Source organism: Micropterus salmoides, unplaced genomic scaffold (assembly GCF_014851395.1).
Source record: "Micropterus salmoides isolate LMB-PRFRI ecotype aquatic unplaced genomic scaffold, ASM1485139v1 Ms_hic_scaffold_8, whole genome shotgun sequence".
In the NCBI taxonomy this organism is placed as follows: domain Eukaryota; kingdom Metazoa; phylum Chordata; class Actinopteri; order Centrarchiformes; family Centrarchidae; genus Micropterus; species Micropterus salmoides.
Genome location: NW_024044570.1, coordinates 28,222,859 through 28,244,424, shown reverse-complemented (window position 1 = coordinate 28,244,424; position 21,566 = coordinate 28,222,859). Strand labels below are relative to the sequence as shown.

The 21,566-nt window shown below is 41.7% G+C and overlaps 1 protein-coding gene across 1 annotated transcript in view; it reads left to right on the top strand.

The window, feature by feature from the left end:
• cdh13 (cadherin 13, H-cadherin (heart)) overlaps positions 1-13,772 on the top strand; it is a 338,083-nt gene extending 324,311 nt beyond the window's left edge. Inside the window, exon 15 of the mRNA XM_038706579.1 lies at positions 12,982-13,772. Coding sequence (XP_038562507.1) covers positions 12,982-12,983 — 2 coding nt within the window. The 3' untranslated portion in view covers positions 12,984-13,772. The remainder of the gene's footprint in view (positions 1-12,981) is intronic.
• Positions 13,773-21,566: the final 7,794 nt, after the last annotated feature.

The following is a 21,566-nucleotide window of genomic DNA, read 5'->3' as shown; positions in this document are numbered from 1 at the left end:
ACCCTGAGCAGCAGTTAGACAGTTCTCTGTCTCAGTGAGGATTGTGGATATTTAAGTCTTTTAATCTCAAGGCTTTATGTGATGTGAGGTAGTTCAATCATGACAATTTCACTGTGTATTCTGCTGCCTTTTTAAAGTAGAGCTACCATATTGATCAATGGCTGTGATGCTGCTAGGTGGTTTATTAGAGGCTGGTCCTGTTTGTGCGTGCGTGCATAAGCAGGGCGGCCGTGGGGGAGTATACAGTGAACCGTTCTCTGTGGGCTGGGCTGGATCTCCATTTTCATTCCCAGTCCATCCCTGGTAACTGTAATATAATTTTAGCTTGCGCCAAACGCCAGCACATACAAAAGGTAGCTCTTTACCTCATTAAGCATTCCATCCTCATTAGCAGAATATTTTAAAAGAGTCAGAGAGTGAAGCTACACAGCCCACTAAGAAAGAACAGCCCCCTTCATTGCATGCAAAGGCGCACAGGTAATGTGCTATAAATATTGCACATATTAAACAAATATTGAAATTTAAATAAATCAAATATCCATTTTGCCAAGTCAACATAATAACACAAAACACCATATGAAGTCTCTTTTTTTTCCTACTCCTTTCACTTTGTCATTGATATATTCCAAGGACTCCGCTCTCTCATTTTCTGTGTTGTTTTACGCACAGAAAGGTGTTAAACAGGAGACGTTGATATGCAAATGAGGCAATAAAAGATAAATGGAGGTTGTGGATGTCTGTGTATGACGCCAACAAAACAGCAGCTGCCTTCATGTGATAGCACATCATATCTTACTGGCTAAATTAAAAAACAGAGTCCTATGGATAAAAATTACATTTATCAACAAGCCCCATACATTTTGCAAACTTTGTATAGCAAGGTAAATTGTTAAACTGATTTCCAGTGTTTACAAAATGCGATAAAAATTAAGGTAACACAGAAGAGTTTATGGTGAACGATTTTGTATTCTTCTCAGGTGCCATGTTTATGTAAAACAGCATTTCAAAGTTCATTTGGCTTTTGTTTGTTTTTAGGGCTTTTAGGCATTCAGACAGTTTGCCTTGCAAGCTAATACTGTGGTGTCTCAGATGATTTATCATTAAGCTACTTTACATTGTTGGGATTTAGGAAGCATTGGCAACATGATTTACTAGCTTTAATGTCTGTTCCTCTGGGACCCATTTCAGGCCCTGTGGTCTTTACACTGGTTAAAATTTAAGTCATATTAGTATTGAATTATAGCCCTGAGATATAATGTCTCTCTCCGTTGCCATACAAGCCAAAGAATGAACAATGTTTGGGAGCGTTTTATGAACGCAACACATCTCTCTGTGTGCTTTGATGCACCATATAGTGTATAATGCCATTCAATATCCCAAGGGGATCATGATTACAAGTAGATAACAACCCATGAAATCAACGGAGAATATAACCAAGATGTTTTTCTCATGTACAGTCAACATGAGCATTTACATTAGCATGACACATACAGTATAGGCCTGACTTTTGCAGGTTCTCTAAACACACATAAGCATATGTGGAGACTGCTTCACCACATACACAAATTCTTTTGCAGGAGCCACCTCCATCACAGCAGCTGTAGTATTTATTATGTCGTCCCCACCAAAACCGGTTGGGAAAAAGGGGACATCAGAGCTCCCCAGTGTACCAATTTGTTTTCACTGTTGTGTTTGTTGTGTGGTCGGATGCCTGTGATTTTCCTCCTGATAACTATGAGAAGCAGCAGGCAGACTCAGCAGATTCACTTTCAGGATACATTTACACTGATGCAACTCAAATAGGTATTTGGGTGGTCATAGGAACATATCAGGTGCAAGTGTATGTGCTGATTTACAGACAATGGACACTGACGAGTTCTAATGTAACAGGAATAATTAAAAAGAAACAACAAGAAAACTGGATTTTTGTGCAATCCTATGATATTATCCACAGTCTTGTTCCAGCAGCTACGTCATTAATCATCGTTAATTTGAAAATAAAGCCCTGTGAGAGTGAAGATATAACGTTGTCACTGAAGTGTCTATTGTGTGTGTATATTCCTGCCGTGACTGTAGGACCTTTTAATTATAGCTGTAAGTATCTTCACCTCAGTGCTCTGTGCTACTATGTCATAGTAGCACAGATCATCTAACAGAATTAGGACAAATTTACAGAGGATTTACTGTAATGCTGTACAAATAAAGTCAATTTGCATTTCAATTAAATGAATTTGCTTAGAGATTACCAGCACCAAGGGATGAATTTCCTCTCTTATTAGCTGTAAAATCACTTTGCTGGGAAATTACAAAATAAAGACCTTACATTACACTTGTAGATTATTAGCTATGACAGAAATTAATTGAGAAAGAACATCTCACCTGTCCAGCTTTTGAAAAGCCATTTTTGCTGCACAAGATGTCTTTCAGACATTATGACTTACTGTGAAACAGACAAATAACCTCAGATACCTGACTTCTGTAGTGAGCCAAGATTAACTCTGTATCTAATTGTGGCCATAATTGGCTGTTGCTGTCTATCCTTTACTTTCTTACCGTATTAACTGTGGCGACAAAGTCAATTAAAAGAACTCTGGCCTCTGTTCTATCATCACTTTGACATCTCTGCTCCCACCGTCCCGCAGACCGCTGCAGCAACAACAGCAGAGGAAAACACATCTGGAAGGTTTTCATACCGCTTATCTGTCTTTACATTCTCAGTAATGTTAAAACTTTTTAACTTAAATCGAGAGAAAGTTGTGTGGATCGCTGCTGTTTGTGTCGCATTGAACATTACGTCGTAGCAGTTGTGTGTGGCGTCGCTATGACGACCAGCTACATTGAGGAGTACTATCTCTGGGTACTACTATGCAATGGAAAACGGAGCACGGCCAAACCGAGTTGAGTCGAGGCAAGTTGAGCTGGTACTGGTAATGGAAAAGCCAGAGTGAACCTGAGGCCATGTTTGTTCACTAATGTGGACACATCTGAAAATGCTATTTACATAACCAACACGGTTCCAAGTGAAGTTTAGTAGGATGCCACAGACTTTTCAACACACTGTCATGTCAGCTATTTCCACTTAATGATTAACATGCAGTTAAAAACGGGGACATTTCCGGGGACAGCTCCAAACGGGGACATCTGGTCACTCTACTTTGTGACGTCGGGTGTAACTTCCCGATTAATCCGTGCTACGAACGGTGGATAGGTGTTAACTGAGGTCTGTTGCCATGGCAATATACACTTAATCTCTAAACTGTTCCGAGCAGGTTATGTTATATTAGGGTGACTACTAGCAACTACTAGCTGGACTTGTATAAACTGTTAAGTACTTTTTTATATTAAAACATCCTATTGTTTAAACTCTTTATTCATTTTGTGTCTACAAAGCTTAAGTAACTAGTAACTGAAGCTGTCAGATAGAGTAAAAAGTACAATATTTCCCTTTGAGATGTGGTGGAGTAGAAGTAAAAAGTGGCATGAAAGTGGCAAGAAAATACTCAAGTTCAGTACAAATACCTTGTGTACTTAAGTACAGTACTACTTTGTTACTGTCCACCACTGGACTTATCGTTGGCTACCTGAAACGAAGGTTATGATATGGTAACCCTAGTTCTATAAGCACAGGCGGAGCCCTCTACTAGACTCTATGAGTACTACCTCCTCCAATCACACGCACACACTTGCCCACTGAAATTTTATCACACACGTAGCCGACCAATAGGACGTCGCTACCGATACGTGCGTGACGTATAAATAGCAGTGGCGCAGACGGCGTTAGAGCGGCAGGGCTTATAGAACTAGGGTTACCATATCGTGTGTGGTGGTGTCCAGCAAACGATGTGGGCTTTGTAGATCATTGGCAGACTTTCTGGGGAAGACCTGGTCTGATTCGGAGAGACAGCATCCATCCCACTTGGGAAGGAGCAGCTCTCATTTCTAGAAATCTGGCCAAGTTTATTAGTGGACCAAATCCATGACAACCCAGTTGAGACCAGGAGGCAGAGTCGCAGTCTAACACACTTCTCTGCCCTTCTATTTCAGCAGTTACCCACCCTAAACCCTACGCAGAGTCGCAGTCTAACACACTTCTCTGCTCCTCCATTTCAGGAGTTACTTAGTGAAAATCCTATAGTGATGGTGTCTGCCCCCCGACCATCGAAATGATTTAAATCAAAGGTAAACAGAAGAGGAGCTGTGCATAAAAACCTCATGAAAATTAAAACCACAAGTACAATAGTGCAAACTAATAGGAAAATTAAATGTGGACTCTTAAACATCAGATCTCTCTCTTCTAAAGGTGTACTAGTAAATGAACTAATATCAGATTATGATATTGATTTATTTTGTCTTACTGAAACCTGGCTGGGTGATGGAGAATATGTTAGCCTAAATGAATCCACCCCTCCCAGTCATATTAATACTCACATTCCTCGAGGCACAGGCCAAGCAGGTGGAGTTGCAGCTATCTTCGACTCTAGCCTACTAATCAGCTCTAAACCTAAACTAAATTATAACTCATTTGAAAGCCTTGTTCTTAGACTTTCACACCCAAGTTGGAAATCACTGCAACCAATTCTTTTTGTTATATAGTGTACCGAGTACCTGGTCCGTACTCTGAATTCTTATCTGAATTTGCAGAGTTGAGAATGACAGCTTCAGTACTGCGTTCATCTCTCTGTTAGATTCCATTGGCTTCTCTCATAGTGTTCATGAACCGACTCACTGTTTTAACCACACCCTCGACCTTGTTTTGGTATACAGTATTGAAATTGAACATTTAATAGTGTTCCCACAGAATCCCTCTTTATCTGACCACTGTTTGATAACTTTTGAGTTTGTATTGCTGAACTACACGCCATTGGGCAAAAATTTTTATACAAGACGTCTGTCTGATAGTGCTGTAGCTAAATTTAAGGATGCGATTCTATCAGCTCTAAATTCATTATCAAGTCACAAAGTAACGGAGGACTCCTATGCTAATTTCAGTCCCTCCCAAATCGATCATCTTGTGCTGCAGGCTCGCTGCGAATGATACTCGACTCTGTAGCCCCTCTAAAAACGAAAATAATAAAACAAAGACGGTTAGCTCCATGGTATAATACTGAAACTCGCAAATTAAAGCAAATATCGCGGACAGCTTCTTTAATGATAAAATTCTAACTATTAGAAACAAAATTCACCAAGACCTGCCCTTAACTGGCACCGACTTATCTCTAAACTCAGGAACCTTAGAAACAGCTGTAGAACCAGATATATGTTTAGACTGTTTTGCTTCCCTCAACCTTTACCAATTAACTTCAATAATTTCTTCATTTAAACCATCAACCTGCCTCTTAGACCCCATCCCGACTAGGCTGCTTAAAGAAGTTTTACCCTTAGTTAGCACTTATACACTTACACTATACTAGATATGATCAATCTATCTCTATCAACAGGCTATGTACGACAGTACTTTAAAGTAGCTGTAATTAAACCTCTTCTGAAAAAGCCCAAACTTGATCCGGATGTTTTAGCCAACTATAGACCTGTATCTAACCTTCCAAGATCATGGAGAAAGCAGTTGCTAAACAGCTGTGTGACTTTCTACAGAGCAATAGTTTATTTGAGGATTTTCAGTCAGGATTTAGAGCTCATCATAGCACAGAGACAGCACTGGTGAAAATTACTAACGACCTCCTTATTGCATCAGACAAAGGACTTGTCTCTGTACTGGTTTTATTAGATCTTAGTGCTGCATTTGATACCATTGACCATCAGATCCTATTACAGAGACTGGAACATCTCTTTGGCATTAAAGGAACCGCTCTAAGCTGGTTTAAGTCCTATTTATCAGATCGATTTCAGTTTGTACATGTTAACGATGAGTCCTCCATGTACGCCAAAGTTAGTCATGGAGTTCCTCAAGGATCTGTCCTCAGACCAATCCTCATCACTTTATATATACTTCCCTTAGGCAATATTATCAGGAAATATTCCATAAACTTTCATTGTTATGCAGATGATACTCAGTTATATCTATCGATCAAGCCAGATGAAACTTAGCTAAACTTCAAATGTGCCTTCAGGATGTTAAAACCTGGATGACCTGTAATTTTCTAATGTTAAACTGAAGTTATTGTTCTGGGGCCTAAGCACCTCCGTGACGCATTATCTAAAGATATAGTTTCCCTTGATGGCATCGCCCTGGCCTCCAGCACCACTGTGAGGAATCTTAGAGTTATCTTTGATCAGGACATGTCGTTTAAGTCTCACATTAAGCAAATTTCAAGGACCGCCTTCGTAATATTGCGAAAATCAGGAATATTCTGTCTAAAAATGATGCAGTAAAACTAGTCCATGCATTTGTTACTTCTAGGCTGGATTACTGCAATTCTTTATTATCAGGCTGCTCGAAAAAGTCCATTAAGACTCTTCAGCTGATCCAGAATGCTGCAGCACGTGTTCTGACAGGAACCAGGAAAAGAGATCACATTTCTCCTGTCTTAGCTTCTCTGCATTGGCTTCCAGTAAAATCCAGAATAGAATTTAAAATCATTCTTCTTACCTACAAAGCTCTTAATGGTCAGGCACCGTCTTATCTTAAAGAGCTCATAGTCCCTTACTACCCCACCAAAGCACTGCGCTCCCAGAATGCAGGGTTACTAGTGGTTCCTAGAGTCTCCAAAAGTAGACTAGGAGCCAGAGCGTTCAGCTATCAAGCTCCTCTCCTGTGGAACCAGGTTCCAGTTTGGGTTCAGGAGGCAGACACCATCTCCACATTTAAGAGTAGGCTTAAGACTTTCCTCTTTGATAAAGCTTTTAGTTAGGGCTGGCTCAGGTTAGTCCTGAACCATCCCTTAGTTATGCTTCTATAGGCCTAGACTGCCGGAGGATTTCCTATGATGCACTGAGCTCCTCTCTCCTCTACTTTCTTTCTCTCTGTATGCAACCTCATCCCATTATTGCATGTTACTAACACAACTTCTCCCCTTTCCGGTAGTCTTGTGCTTTCTCGTCCCTCTCCTCTCTCCTCCTATCACTTCCTGCAGGTGTTTCTGGCTCTGGAGCTGTGGAGTCTGGATCTGTGGCTGCGGGTCACCTGCTGCTCCTGTGTTCCTGCTTGACACCCTCTGCTACAACAATTATTGTTACTAGTCCTATTGTTATTATTGTTATTATAATCATTAACATTATGATTATTATCATTAACACTACTATACATATCTATACCATTTTTCATTTAGTCATTTACTCTATAGCAACATCACCTTTACTGTCTGTACCTCTGTGTGTATATTATGTAGGCTGCCTCCCTCCCCTCTCTCTCCTTCCATCCCTCTCTTTTTCTCTCTGTTCCTCTCCTGCCCTCTTCCTCTCTGTTCCTCTCTCTCTCTCTCTCTCTCTCTCTCTCTCTCTCACTCTCTCTCTCCCCTTCACCCCCAACTGGTCGAGGCAGATAGCCGCCCACCCTGAGCCATGGTTCTGCTCAAGGTTTCTGCCTCTTAAAAGGAAGTTTTTCCTTGCCTCTGTCACCTAGTGCTTGCTCTTGGTGGGAATTGTTTGGCTTCTGTAAATAACACCACAGAGTATGGTCTAGACCTGCTCTTTTATGAAAAGCGCTGTGATATAACTGTTAGCGCTATATAAATAAAATTGAATTGAATTGAAAAAGGGTCGTAGACACTTCCACACTTCCAAGTGGAATGTGCACGCACCGCTAAGGGTGGGTCTGTTCCCACCCGTGTACAGGCTTGGGAAATTCACTCACAAAGCCAGCTTGCCAGGCTCTTCTTGGAAAGGGTTTTACTGACTGCACTATCACTGAAACAGACGAACAGCTGACCAGTGCATCGAATGGGGGCTGTGTGCTCTACATAGGACGTTAGCCTAGCACACATGGACACAACAGATGCACTCTCACCCCCCTGCACCCTAAGTTTGGTAGGGGGGTAGAAAGCATCCAGATTTATTGTCCTGGAACTGAACATGCTCTTTATGTTCTTAAGAACAAAGGAGGTGTGTTGTCTCAATCTGGCTGCACTGTGGATACCAAGAACCAGCATGCAGCTGGGGGAAACCAACAGGCACACAGCTCACTCACCTTCTTAGCAGAGATGAGAGTAAGGCGCAGGGCTGTTCAAGAGATAGCATTTTCAATGAGGACTGCTCCTCACTGTCACTGTCTTCTCAAACCCTGCAGAAAGCGTATCATGAGGGAGTGGGTGAAGACTGTTCTGTCACCAAACCCCCCTGACAGGAGAGATAGCTGCAGCGTGACAGCCCCTTCTCCATCAGACCTTGCAGGAAAGAGAAAACGGATCCCACCAAACAGGTAGGCAGATCCGTCTTCCTCTCAATGCATCAACACTGAAAGCCCAACCACTTAGCTTTACAGCAAGACGTGGTGCAGACTGCCCGCCGCTTGGATGGTCTGTGCGACCTCAGCGGATAGATCAGCCTGAGTCTGCCTCTCCACAATTTTAGGAGCAAAACCTGGAGAGGCTGGTCCAACACCAGCATTGTACATATGAAGCCTCACCCTTGTGACAGAGCCCCCCAGACCATAGCTACAGGCCAGGGCTCTGTCACTGTAGGCTGCGTCGCTTCCTCCAGAATAACGAACTTTCAGAGACAGCAGGTGTTCTGATGCCCACGTCTATAGGTTCCCTGCCAGCGCCAACAGAGCCGTGGATTGGGCTTCGCCTTGTCTGTTGATGTACACGCTGGAGGAAACGCACCACAACACTAAAAACACAACCTGGAGTGGATTGTGGCTGTGTGGTGTGTTGTGGCTCCCCTTGGCTCTCCTCGGGGAGCCACAACACTCACTGCACTCCCCTGGCAGGTCCCTCCCAATCCAGTGAGAAACTCATCCTGTCCCCTCCTGCGGCCTGTGGACCACCAAGCGACGCGCACAGATATGCTCTTGGAGTGTGCAGTTGAGCACAATCCCCAGATACTCCGCTCGCTGTAGCAGCTGGGGGGGGCTCTCTTCCCAATTGATCGCAATCCCAGAGTGTTGAGGTGCATCAACTGGGCTGTGTGGAGATCACTCAAGGCTTCAATTTCCATGACCATGAGGTCATGAGTAGAAAGGAACCCTCATGCCCTTCTCGCACAATGATTGCAGTGTGATGCATCTGCAGAGTGTGTGGGGGGCTAGCAAGTAGTTGACAGGGAGCCTAATGTATTTGTAGTCTACCCCCTGAGAGGAGAAGCCTAGAAATTCGCTGTTACTGTGTCACCTCGATGTGAAATACAAGTCTTTCAGGTCACCTGGCTGCACTGGCTCCAGCATTTTCTTGATCATCAGCATGTGGAAACGCCCTCTTGTCCATTATGCTGGTTCAGGTGGCGGAAATCCAGAATGGCTCAGAAGCCTCTCGTCTTTTTGGGGACCAAAAAGTACATGGTGCAAGACCTCTGTGCATGTCATGCGCAGAGATGCCCTAAGACAGCCTGCTTCAGCAGAAGTTGCTGGATCTCGGCAGCCAGGAAGTCCACTTCCTCTTGAGAGGATAGACTGGCTTCCATTATGTCCAGGAAAACTGATGGTATGCAGCAGAACTGAAGAGAGTAGCCTCGTCTCAGAATGCTTTCCACCCAGCTTGTCAGCATGCAGCAGCATCGCCATTCTGCATGAAAATGTGTATACGTGAACAACGCATCTTTGGCACTCTCCGCCAAACTTTCCATAAATGGAAGTTTAGCTCAAGGTGGGGCCGACGTCGAACGAGCTATGGTGTCCCTGAACGCACCAGGGCTGGTTGCTCCCTGGTGTCTTTGAACGCACCACAACTTGCTGCTCTGTGGTGTCCTTGAATACTCCACAGTCTGTTGATCCGTGGTGTCCTTGAATGCACCACAGCTCGCTGCTCCAATGACAGCTCAACGTGCAACAGTGTCACCGTGAGCTCGTCGTCAGTGGAGCAGTCAATATCAACACAGCTGCCGAGTGAAGTCGAGTCAGGACAGGGCATCCTCCTCTCCACTGCAGCGAGCTGCTGCTGGGAGAATGAGCCACTGTTCAATGTGATAAAGTGCCATGGGCCACACCGCTGGAAGAGACGTGTTGTCTGGTTGCGTCTCTCCGGCTATATCTGACCTAGATTGGCGTTAGCTCGACTCATGCTGTCACAGCTAGTCAGCTGAACACTGCGCTGGTTCGGTTAAGCATATGTTGACAATGTGGTTGTGTGTTTTAGGAACACACACACTGTCAGTGAGCTAGCAGTGTTCCTGTGGACACTGTCGTGAGTGCATGGGGAACTTGAGAGAGTTAGCTTGCATTGCTGCATTGTGTCACCGTCATGCCAGCAGCCCTTCATTCGGCTGCCAGGCGATGTAGGCAACCCGTTGCGCGGGCCGGACAGCCTGCTAGCAAGGAGGAAGTCTAGGTCCTACTACCGTCTCGCTCGGATGCCACCAGGAGAGAGATGTGGGACATGGACTTCTGTCCCAGTGGTTTGAATAGCACAGCAAAGGCCCTCCCACTGTCCCTCTCGAGCTTAGCAAGGAGAGCAGTGTGGGCCGTAGGTCGGATCATTTGCTTAGCATCGGTGAACGTGCAGTTTTGTGGAGACTGAAGCGCGTTACACACCGAGCCGAAGATGGAGGGGGTTCGGTGGAGAGGAGAATGCTCTTTAGGAATGTACTGTATTTAATCAGTTGAACATTCACAGCAGTGTGTAAACAGCAGCACATGAAACACAAATAAATGCATGCTGGACACATAACGGAAGAAGGAGGTCTGGTGGTGTGGTGTGCACCATGGGCCGTTTTCGAAAGGTTGAATCGGAGTTAGAAAAGGCCGACCGGGCCTTGAACGCACCACAGCCAGTGTGACTGTGGTTGACACGTCACCCAGTGTTGACGTTAGCCTCAAGCTCACAGCTTCCATGTGAAGCAGCAGCAGGGTAGACAGCCTCACCTGCTGCTACAGACGCTACGAGCCACTCGTGGAGGAAACAAAACCAACCGAAGAAGCGAGCGATCTCTTTCGTCCCGCTATACTGAGAGAGACCTGACTTTGGCTGTCACCCACCCTCTCACTCGGTTCTGACCAGCAGAGCCGCGTGGGCCGCGGGGCGAACCGTTAACGTTGGTGAGCGCAGCGGCACGTTCAACACCACTAGCTCAATGGGATGGGGTTGGTGGTGGGGAATTAGCACTTTTAAGAATGTAATGTGTATCTAATAAACAGTTTAACATTCACAAGCATCACCACAGTGTACACACAAGCAGCACATGTTAGAACAGTGGCTTCGTGAACACAAGGCCGCAGGGCGAACCCTTTAGCCTCACCCCAGGAGTTAACGTTAGCTATTTGATGAGAGAAGTTAACTTAGCTCTTTGAGGAATGTAATTAACATGTTTTACTCAAAAAACGGTTTCTACATTCTCAAAAGCCTTACTGTAGTTTTACACAAGCACGTGTAAAACAATGGCGTCTTGAACACCAGACGGGGGATTGTGGCAGCGTCAGCAGGCCTCTCTCCCTCCATAACGGTCACTTGGCCAGTCGCTCCCTTCCCCTGCCACAGGTCGGCTGGCGGGGGGTGGGGGCCTGGACTCGTCCGGGCAGGACATGGGTCACCTCGCCCGGGTGCAAAGATAATTTTCTAGAAGTGGCGACTCCATCCGTGGAGGTGGTGAATTCAGTGAGCAGTGAGCCATTTTCTGAAGAAAAAAGGATGCTGAGCCAGTAGGGACGCTGCTATTTATACGTCACGCACGTATCGGTAGTGACGTCCTATTGGTCGGCTACGTGCACGATAAAATTTCAGTGGGCAAGTGCCTGCGTGTGATTGGAGGAGGTAGTAGCCATAGAGTCCAGCAGAGGGCGGAGCCTGTGTGAGATAGAACTAAGGAAAGGACTAGAGATGTTTTTCTATATCTTGGCTCTGGATGGAAAGCTATTATCCATCATGATGGTGAAAATGGCTGAAAGTGGGAGCCCCCTACCCCTCTCATCAAGGCATTAAGATGTGCAACAAACAATTACAACACATAACACCATTCACAAGCTGAAATGTGTAGCCTGCTCACACACACAGCTTGGCCGAGGGGCCGCAGCTGCAAATGTTTGACGGGCTCCTCCTCTAACACACATTATCTCACTCCAAACTTTTGATAGAACTTGAGAGCCCTGACATATAATACAATATATTTAAAATTGCAATAGAATTGAATCGCAACATAAATATCGTGATAATATCGTATCGTGGGGCCTCTGGTGATTCCCACCCCTAGTAGGAAACACAGTTTCATTCTGTCACCGTTGTGTCGAGTATTCAGGTATAAAATAGTGATTTACTATTTGTTAAATGCGACCTAGTAACTAAGGCTGTAATTCCTGCTGCTGCTTATTCACTGCAAATCTCAACCACTGACAGCAGATTTGTCAATGACAATGTATGCACTGTGTGATCGTATATTGACTGTGTATTGACACACTTGATGTGATGAGAACGAGCCTGGAGAGTGTTGGCTTCTAAACAGGAATCCTACACAACAGCATTTACAAATGCCTGGGAAAAATGGAGAACAAGAACTCAGTCCCAGATAATACCACAATGAAATAATAATCCATTCAATGCCATGCAAATTTTATGTGTGCCCCTATAAAAGTATTGCAGTGAAATGTTAAGTAGTCAGCGTTATTTAACTGCTTGAATGTGCATAAAATGTCTTCATTTTGCTTACACCTTATCGTGATGTATTTAAATGCTGTAGTAGGTGAGTTTATTGTATGTTTTGCATGTTAAGCCATATTTGGTAAGAAATAATGACATATATGAATGTTTAAAATTTTTTTAATTAAATTCAATATTCATCTCTGAAATTTAACAAAGTAAAGACCCACACAACCTCCGAAGGTTTCAAGTCATGCGTCAACATTTTCATCAACACTGCCTTTTAGCCATTGACATTACAATAATTAAATGAATAATCCCCATAGTGTGCACATGGTCTGATTCAGGCTATTTGCTTTTTCAGAAGCCACTGAACTCCTTGGTGATTGAGCAAATACCTCAAACACCTTTTGTCCTCTGCCTCGCACTTTGCTCCAGTCCAATCAGTTCCTGTTGACTTCATGGACCACTGGATTGGGTTCCTGTGGAGGAAATGAAGGCTAACATGGCGGCAGTAATTTAAAAGTAAGCCATATGTAGTGTCTCAATCAAATCAGCAAATTGAAAATCAGCAGGGTTGAGAATGACAGTATTTTGTATACCATTATCATAATGATACCTATGGTTTGTGATTGCTGGGTAATATTTCTTAAGGTATTTCGATTTTTAGAATTAGGTGGAACAATTTTCTCTGTTAGCGGTCCAGTTCAGTTTTAGCGTTTTCATTTTTTTATTCAAAGGTATTACATATTGTATATGTAATGTATGTCATTTGTATTCCAGTGTATGTGAATGTGTGAATCTCTCCCTCTGTTGTGAAAAAGCATTAGAATTTCTCTCCAGACAAAAACCTTGCCAGGTGATAGTTATGTCTTTATAGCTGCATTATTCATCATTTATTTTTATTTTATTTTATTGGCAAATTGGAAGCAGCAGAACAAGCTGTAAACACAATACTCACATACTGATTATAATTTATTATAAAGTTATTATAGCAAGTGTTAGCAAACTGTCACCTAATTACAATTCCAGCACACACAGAACTGGTTTTGTTTCTGGCTTCCTGATGAAAGTCCTATATTCACTGTCATTTTAGCTCTGTTTTGCTTTCCACAAACTGCTGATGGAAATATTTCAGTCTTCAGCTGCGTAATGCTCCACTATGTTCACCAGCTTGTTGGTTCTTTTTGCTTAAAACAGCTGTGAAAATTGCAGTTAAGTAGAAACGGCAGCCGTAATTGGAACCTTAGATATTGCTGAAAACTATGCTGATGATAGAGGTGAGATTGAACCAAGCATCCTCATTTAAATGAGATTAGTTATCTCCTTGTTTGATATTTACCACAAAGTGTTGTTGATAATTCATAGTTGAACAAACAACACACCCACATCAGTAACATACCTTTGTGTTTATGAGCTGTAGTGCAGTTGCTAGTCTAATACACTGAAATGTAGGAAACGTCAAAGACCACTTGGGCAAATAAAAAAGGCAGCCAAGGTGTTAAATTAGGCACTGTATTGAATAACAAGACTAACACTGACTACCAATTGGAAAATATACTTTGCACACACTAATTGCAACAGTTTTTCAAACCCAATCTTGCATCACCTAGGGGCTTTACTATCAAATCTCTGCCTGTTAATTCCTGAATTTGATTTGACACAAGAAGCCCTGAAGTTGAAGCTGAGGATTTGGGAGACCAGTTTAGAGGTTGTGTGTCAGCAAATTGGTTAGCTAAGCTACTTATCGTATTATAAAGAGTTATTGTCATGTTTTGCTTGGTTCTGTCAAAGAAGCTTTCATTGCAAGCACTTTGCTGTCTTCCCTGAAGGAATATGGGAGATAAATAAGAAAAGAAAAACCAAAAACAAGAGAACAAAAAGAGATAATTCCTTCATTCCTTGGCAATGTGGTGAAAGCAAATTGCAAAAAGCTCTGGAAAAAAGATTAGGCTTTTCTTCTTTACAACGGACTGTGAAATAAAACTTTAAAAATAGAGGAGCACATGCCAGCACCAACACAGTCTTCATCAAGGTCACATTGAGAGAGCTTTCACATTTTTAATTCCTATTACTTACTTGTAGCTACACGTAAGTAATTAAACATTCTTCACTCTATGAGTTATCAACAGCGCTCTGTTTAAATTATTGACCAAAACAGCACTTTTCAATCTGTGTCAAGTACAAATAACAGTCTGAGCGTTTCAGTTAATGATTAAGTTGAAAATATAACTAATGGTGTGCCCATTGTTGGCACTTCATACAAGCAGGCAGCTGCCAAGAGCTTCACACATCCAATTTAGTTTCCTGTTGAACAATTAGATACAATGTATTGCAATACTGACAAATTTTAACTACAGAAAGTAGAAAAGACTTGACAGAATCTTTTGTATACATATGATAAGCAATAAATAATTTGATCAACATAATAGAGTCACAACACATGGATGGATTACTGAACGGGCAGACCAGGCACAGGCCTCTGTTTGAAGGGCCTACAAACAGACAAACTACAAAGAGACACAACACAACTATAAAGAGATGCAAAATTACCACAAAGAGATGGCTACAAGAGACACAAAACAACTACAGTGAGACGCAAAATGATCACAGATACACCACTACCAAGGGGACAAAAAACGACTATCAAGAGAAACAAAACAATTAGAAAGAGATGCAAAATAACTACAAACAACAAGGTGGTGTCATTCGTGGTGTGTCTCTTTCTGTTTAGGTGTCTTTTTCCTATATAGGAGGTAGGTAATTTAGATATCTGTGCCCCAGGTCTCCTTGTATCATAATCCGTGTCCTGAGAGTAAAGCTAAACCTTTATAAAACGTGGACCAATTTTACCTTTGTTCTTCACAGAGTGTTGCCTCAGCTATGTGTAAGTTTAAACACTTATAATGTACATTACTACTAAACTGTAACATGCCAATTTGCACCACAGTAATACAGTAGAGATCTAATTTATTGATATGATATTTCAACATTGAGTCCTCTGCGGGAAAACGCTTGCAGCAATGGGCGGCCAGCCCTGGCTTTGCACTCTGAGTTCGTTTGGTGTCACTATAGCTCAGCTGAACACACTCCAGGCTCTGTCGTTGGAGCCGTGACTTTGTTCAACTCGAGGCTAGAATTGAACGGCTTCTGGGTTTCTGGGTCAAAGTTCCTTAGAACGATCGGATAACGTTAAAACAACAAAATCAAATAAGACACATACATTCACCGTAGGTTTGCAAGGCCCCGGGAATATAGGCTATTTAATGTTGCTGAGTATAAACAAAGTCTGGGGAAAGTCTTGTCCCAGGCAGCTCCAAACAAAAATCAAAATCAAATCTCCCACTAAGAAGAATTTGGGGATTCAAGAACATGAGGCTTTCTCAGCTCGTCTGAAGGAAGTTTTAAAGTACGAAACGAAAAAAAAAGATCGGAATTTCAAAAGTAAAGGTAGTTCACAAAAGCGTAATTACGAGAGGATACAAGAGAGTACAAGAGTTTAGTTTTCAAGAAAGTGAGACAAAAGACAAGGTCTTTTATCTATTCTCTTTTTTTGGGATGTGGTGACGTCATTTTGGGAGTGGGTTTCCCTGGGGGAGTTACCCTTCGGTCTCAAATTGTTAATTTTTAGTGGGATACAAAATATATTTTGCACGTATTTTCATTGAATATTTCTCTCCACAGTATCAACATTTGAAAAATACTTAGATCTAAACATTTAAATTAAAGACAAGCCAAACGAGATTAAACACTAGAGGGTTATTTGTTTCTTAATTGTTATAATACTTAAAGGCGTAACACAGCTTAACTACATGTTTCCGGTGTAAACTTGATGGTTACATGTTTTAACTCAAGAGACAAAATAGATGTAAGCATTGCAGCAAAGAATCTGTTATACAATGACATTGTGATAGATATTCGGCGCTCATTCTTTAAACGCTTGTGTGTTATACCTTTTCTGTCCTCTTGGTGGAGCTCAGGTTCTATGAGAGGACATTAGATATTCGACTTTGGAATTCACCACTTGAAATGGGAACTGGGTTATACACACAAAGAACGTGCGGATGAACGTTTTAATAAGAAATTGTATACGAAACATTTAGCCAAAGCATTAGTTAATACTAAACAGACAGTGATTACTAGGGAATAATTATTAAAACTAAACAAAATAAATTAGGAAACTCCTCAAGGTTACTTTTTTATGATTCTCTAGTCTTCAAACGTCACTAAAGGAGAACAACATGGTCATTACTACTAAACTAAGAGGCAAACGCCACTACTAACTTAGAAAGGATTATTATTTAAACAGAACAAAACACAGTTTATTATGTTTATAATGAAACATTTGTTGGCTCAAGAAGGCAGGGGTTGTTAGTGAGAGGGGTTCACTAAGGCTCTTGAATACACAATCCTTAAGCTATGCATGACAGACACACTAAAGCAGAGATAGTCAACCTGTTGCACTGTTCTAAAATATCAGCCCACAGAGATCAAGTACAGAATATACGGCAGATGTTGGAACACGTTGTTGATGTCAAATTCAAGTAAAAAGACAGTTGAAGATGATGGCTACTTTTTATTCCTCATTTCTACCTAATTTCTCTGTTTGTTTTTTTGGTTTGATTTTTAGCTATGTGTCTCATCCTCTGTTCTCCTCATAGGTGACACCTCCACATTTATGAGTCTGACTGTAAATCTTCCACAGATTTCCTGGAACTACTACAATGCTTTAGCTTCACACAACACACTGACTTCCCTACCCACAATGGTCACACCCTGGTCTTGGTCTGCTCCGCTACTCTCACCATATATATACTCTCCAGCCTAAACCTCAATATCTCTTGCCACCTGGCAATTACTATTGTCACTGAAGTCCCTATCCCCATCAGAAAAGACAAATGCAAGATATCCTTCAGAAATCTCAAATCTGGATCCTCCTCAGCTCTTTCAGCCTCTCTTGCCAGTGAAATATCTGTCTCCCCTCCCCTACTGTCCGATAATCCCTACGACCTTTTCAATTACTAAAATGAAACACTCTGTTTTGGTCTCTTTGGTCTTTTGATCAGCTGGCTCCCATTAAAACCCCCTGATATACTCCTGAACACCACCAATGAAATCCTGCAAGTGCCAGATTCAAAAGCTCTGCAAGAAATCTGGTCTTACAGTGCATCTCCAAGCCTACACAGACTACCTACAGCACCCCACTCAGTTGGCACATCCGGCCCAGAGGCAGCCTCTGTGTGGCCCAGCATGCATACTGTACATCTGATGTATGACAAAATAAGTAAACTACATATACTACATATAACTAACAAGTGAACCATTTCCTTTCCTTCTTATCCCTGCTGAGAGTTACAAATGCACTGTTCAGCTCAAGCAGGATGTGGATGTATCGACACTGCCAATCCAGGGATCAACAATAAGGACTGCCTGACCTGCAGCTTCTCTCCACCTCTGTGTCTCTGCTACACTCCACACACACACACGCACATACAGTCAGCTAGCAGATCTGTAGAGATTACTCAAGTTGACGACAACTATGCTGTACTATAAGTAAGTGCAATAATACCTCGTTTAACAAGCGTGTAGTAAGCTATCTTTGAATTTGCTCAGTCTCTCATCCACCGCAGCTATGTTTTGGTTTAATACATGCACATCGCTAGCTCGGCTAATAGCAAATGTTCAGCTTAGTTTGATGTCTGATGTCATTCTTTCTAAACTTCACTTTTCCAGTAAGTTGTTAGTGACTTTACTGTTGTAAATACTGTTGCTGCTCTATAAACATTATTTAGTTAAAATATAATATTCAATTCTAATAATATATATTTGAAGGGGCAATTATTTAGTAGTGGAAAATAACCTATAAGACTATCAATAATGATATGAAAAGCACCATTTGCAACCTGGATCCAATCTTGTCTCCCAGCTATCTCCTCACTCATCATCCTCCTTAAGCCCTGGCTCTTTCCGCCCCAAACACTCAAACTGGTTGCCGTCATACCTTCCTCAAAAAATCTGGACTTAACCATGATATCATGAGCAATTCCCAGCCCATCTCCATAGGTGTCTCCCAGGGTTCGATGCTTGGTCCTCTCCTGTTCATACTGGACATGCTCCCCCTTGGTAACCTCATTTGCCGCCAAGGTCTACATTTCCACTGCTATGTATGTCGATGACGCCTAGCTCTACATCTCCACTAAATCCATCACCACTACAACTCACTCCACTCTGACAAACTGTCTTACTGAAATCAAATAATGGATGCATGCAAACATCCTCAAACTCAACTGTAGAAATCAGATTTGGTCATCATTGGTCCAAAATCACTCACAAAAGACAGCAACTTTTCCTTTGAAGACTACGTCAACAAAATCACCAGAACTGCTCTTTTTCACCTGAAAAACTTAGCTCATCTCAGAATCAGAATTGACTACTTCAATAGCATTTCATTTGGCACATCATCCACAGACCTAAATAAACTACACTACATCCAGAACTCTTCTGCTGTCCTGCTCACCTATATCCATTCCTGTGACCACATCACCCCTGTCCTCCAGAAACTCCACTGGCTCCCTGTTCCACCACTGTCCACAGCCCCTTTTTTCAGAACTGCTTTTAATTTGTGATTAATTGTTGTATATATTTATATTTTTAATGTGTTTCTATGACCTTTTTAAAATATTAATTTTAATTTATGTGTCTTTGAGTACCATGAAAAGCGCTCTTCAAATAAAATGTATTATTATTTTTATTTTTTTATGATGTAGTTAAATTTGCTGTCAAGAGACTAATTACAGCTACAGAGGGATGTAGTCTGAGGCGGCATACACTGTGGAGGATAACAACACAGACCATGGAAAGAGTCTTTCTTTTTGATGCATCCATGTGAGAGAACTTCTCAGTGAGTGCAAAGACAATAATAAGAACATGCACCAATCACAGTGCATCCCCGCCCTTTTGCTTTGAAGGTTAACAACACAATTCAGAAACGTCTTATAGGGTGAATGTGTGGGAGCGTTAAAGCCAAGAATCACAGATGCCTTTCCACTACTTATCAGACAAAGCTGCGGGTCAAAAATGTAGCCTTGAGATGCCTGTATTATGCCTTGGCCATATTTCCTGACCTGTGTGTATTTCTTTCCTTTGTGTTTTGTGTGGCTGTATTTGTGTGAGTATGTGCTCTGTTCTTACAATAGTCTTTGAGTGTCAACCTATAGGTGCCTCTTTCTGACTGGATGGATTTGTGGGTTCAGCTACAGGAGTGTATGCTGCTGACTCCAACATAAAATGCCTGGGTTTCCAACAGTCAAGCATCTCATCGGTTCCGTTCTCTGCCTCCTTCTCCTTTTCACTGTTTTCTTTTGGTTTGCTTTATCATACAGTTACAATTAAAGAATGTCTTTGTGTATTGTTGTTGAACCTAAGGATAATAATCAGTTTTTGAGAGGAAATATTCTTTTGTTTGTTGTTTTGACCTTGGTTCACCATGAATAACGTTAGTTCAGTTTATTGTCACAATTTCATTTTGTAGTAAAAAACACTTTAATTGCATGTCAGTGTTCAGACTTTGGTTTGGTCACTGGGGAGGTAAAGACCTTTTAACTTTATGTTGCACTTCTACTCACCCAGATGGTTGTGTAACAAGCCGTTTTTAGTTCTGAGTTTACTGTTGTAAAATTTCCAATACCCACAATGCAAAGTACTCTGAACACAGCTTTTAGATATATTAGTTTTGAATTAAAGCTGCATGTTTTTTTAAATGAACCATGGGTCAAATTACCATGTGTAATGTGAAAGGGATCACTCATACTGACAAACCAACAGATAATTGTCACCAAACTCTGCAGCTCACTTAAGCTCTATAGAGCATTTTAGGCTCTTTCACCTCATGGTTTTGGCTCACAATTTACTTTTTTTCATTCATTGTCACTTTTCTTATCAACCTCAATTCCAGCAGTGGCAGCCTTCTATTCTAGCTCTAAAACCCACTGTATGCTACATGCTCCGACATCTACCGGCACACAAAGTGACAGAGCCTGATATATTTCTCAGGAGTTGGTGGAGACCAAAAGAGAGCTAAAAAGAGTCAATGTTCGACTTACATTTGTAAGTACATATGTCTGCTTTTATGTGTAAACAGGTAATAGCCTGTCAACACATTTGCCACGTTGACATTGAGGTGCCTTTGTAATGATTAAAGAACACGTGACCTTGAATTTGGCAGAAATACACTGGAACTTTGTGACTTAGCCAAAGTTTTTGTGGGGCATTTTTTATTTAAATCATAATTATGAAAGTAAATGACTCATTCTCTGCATCAGTGGACACAAAGCAAAATTCTCCATCACACATAGACAAAATGTTAAAATGAACATTCTGATACAGATTTAATGCAAAACAAATACTGAACCAACTTTGTGGAAGACATTAGGATTTTTACTTTGTAGACTGTGTCACAGGCTCGGTGCTGATGAATAATTAATCTAGCCAGAGGGTCTTTTGGTTGTCAACCTGCCATGATTAGCATAAGGTAACACAGACATTATTAGCATTGTTTAACAAGTTTCTTGATTGACAGATAGTTTTACCCTGCCATTAACAAGAACAGCTAATCATGACACATTGGCTGTGACCTGGGATCAAACATATACCTTAATCACACAGATGCTGAAATGTGTCTCTGGTGGTTATGGACAGATTTTAAAATTACAGAACTTTTTCCTGAATATTAAAAGCTATTAGATGTGTTAACGCTTACACATTCATGGCAGGTTAATTCAGACACACTGCAAGTGAATTAAACATTTTCTCATTCAGTCCTGCTCACCTGGTGACAGATAAGCTCTGGTGTCAGCTCAAACAATGTTTTAAGTTTGCATAATTGCGAATCTAATTTTACGCCCCTTTTGTAATCATGCATATGTGTGTGAGCTTCCCATGCGAATGTCA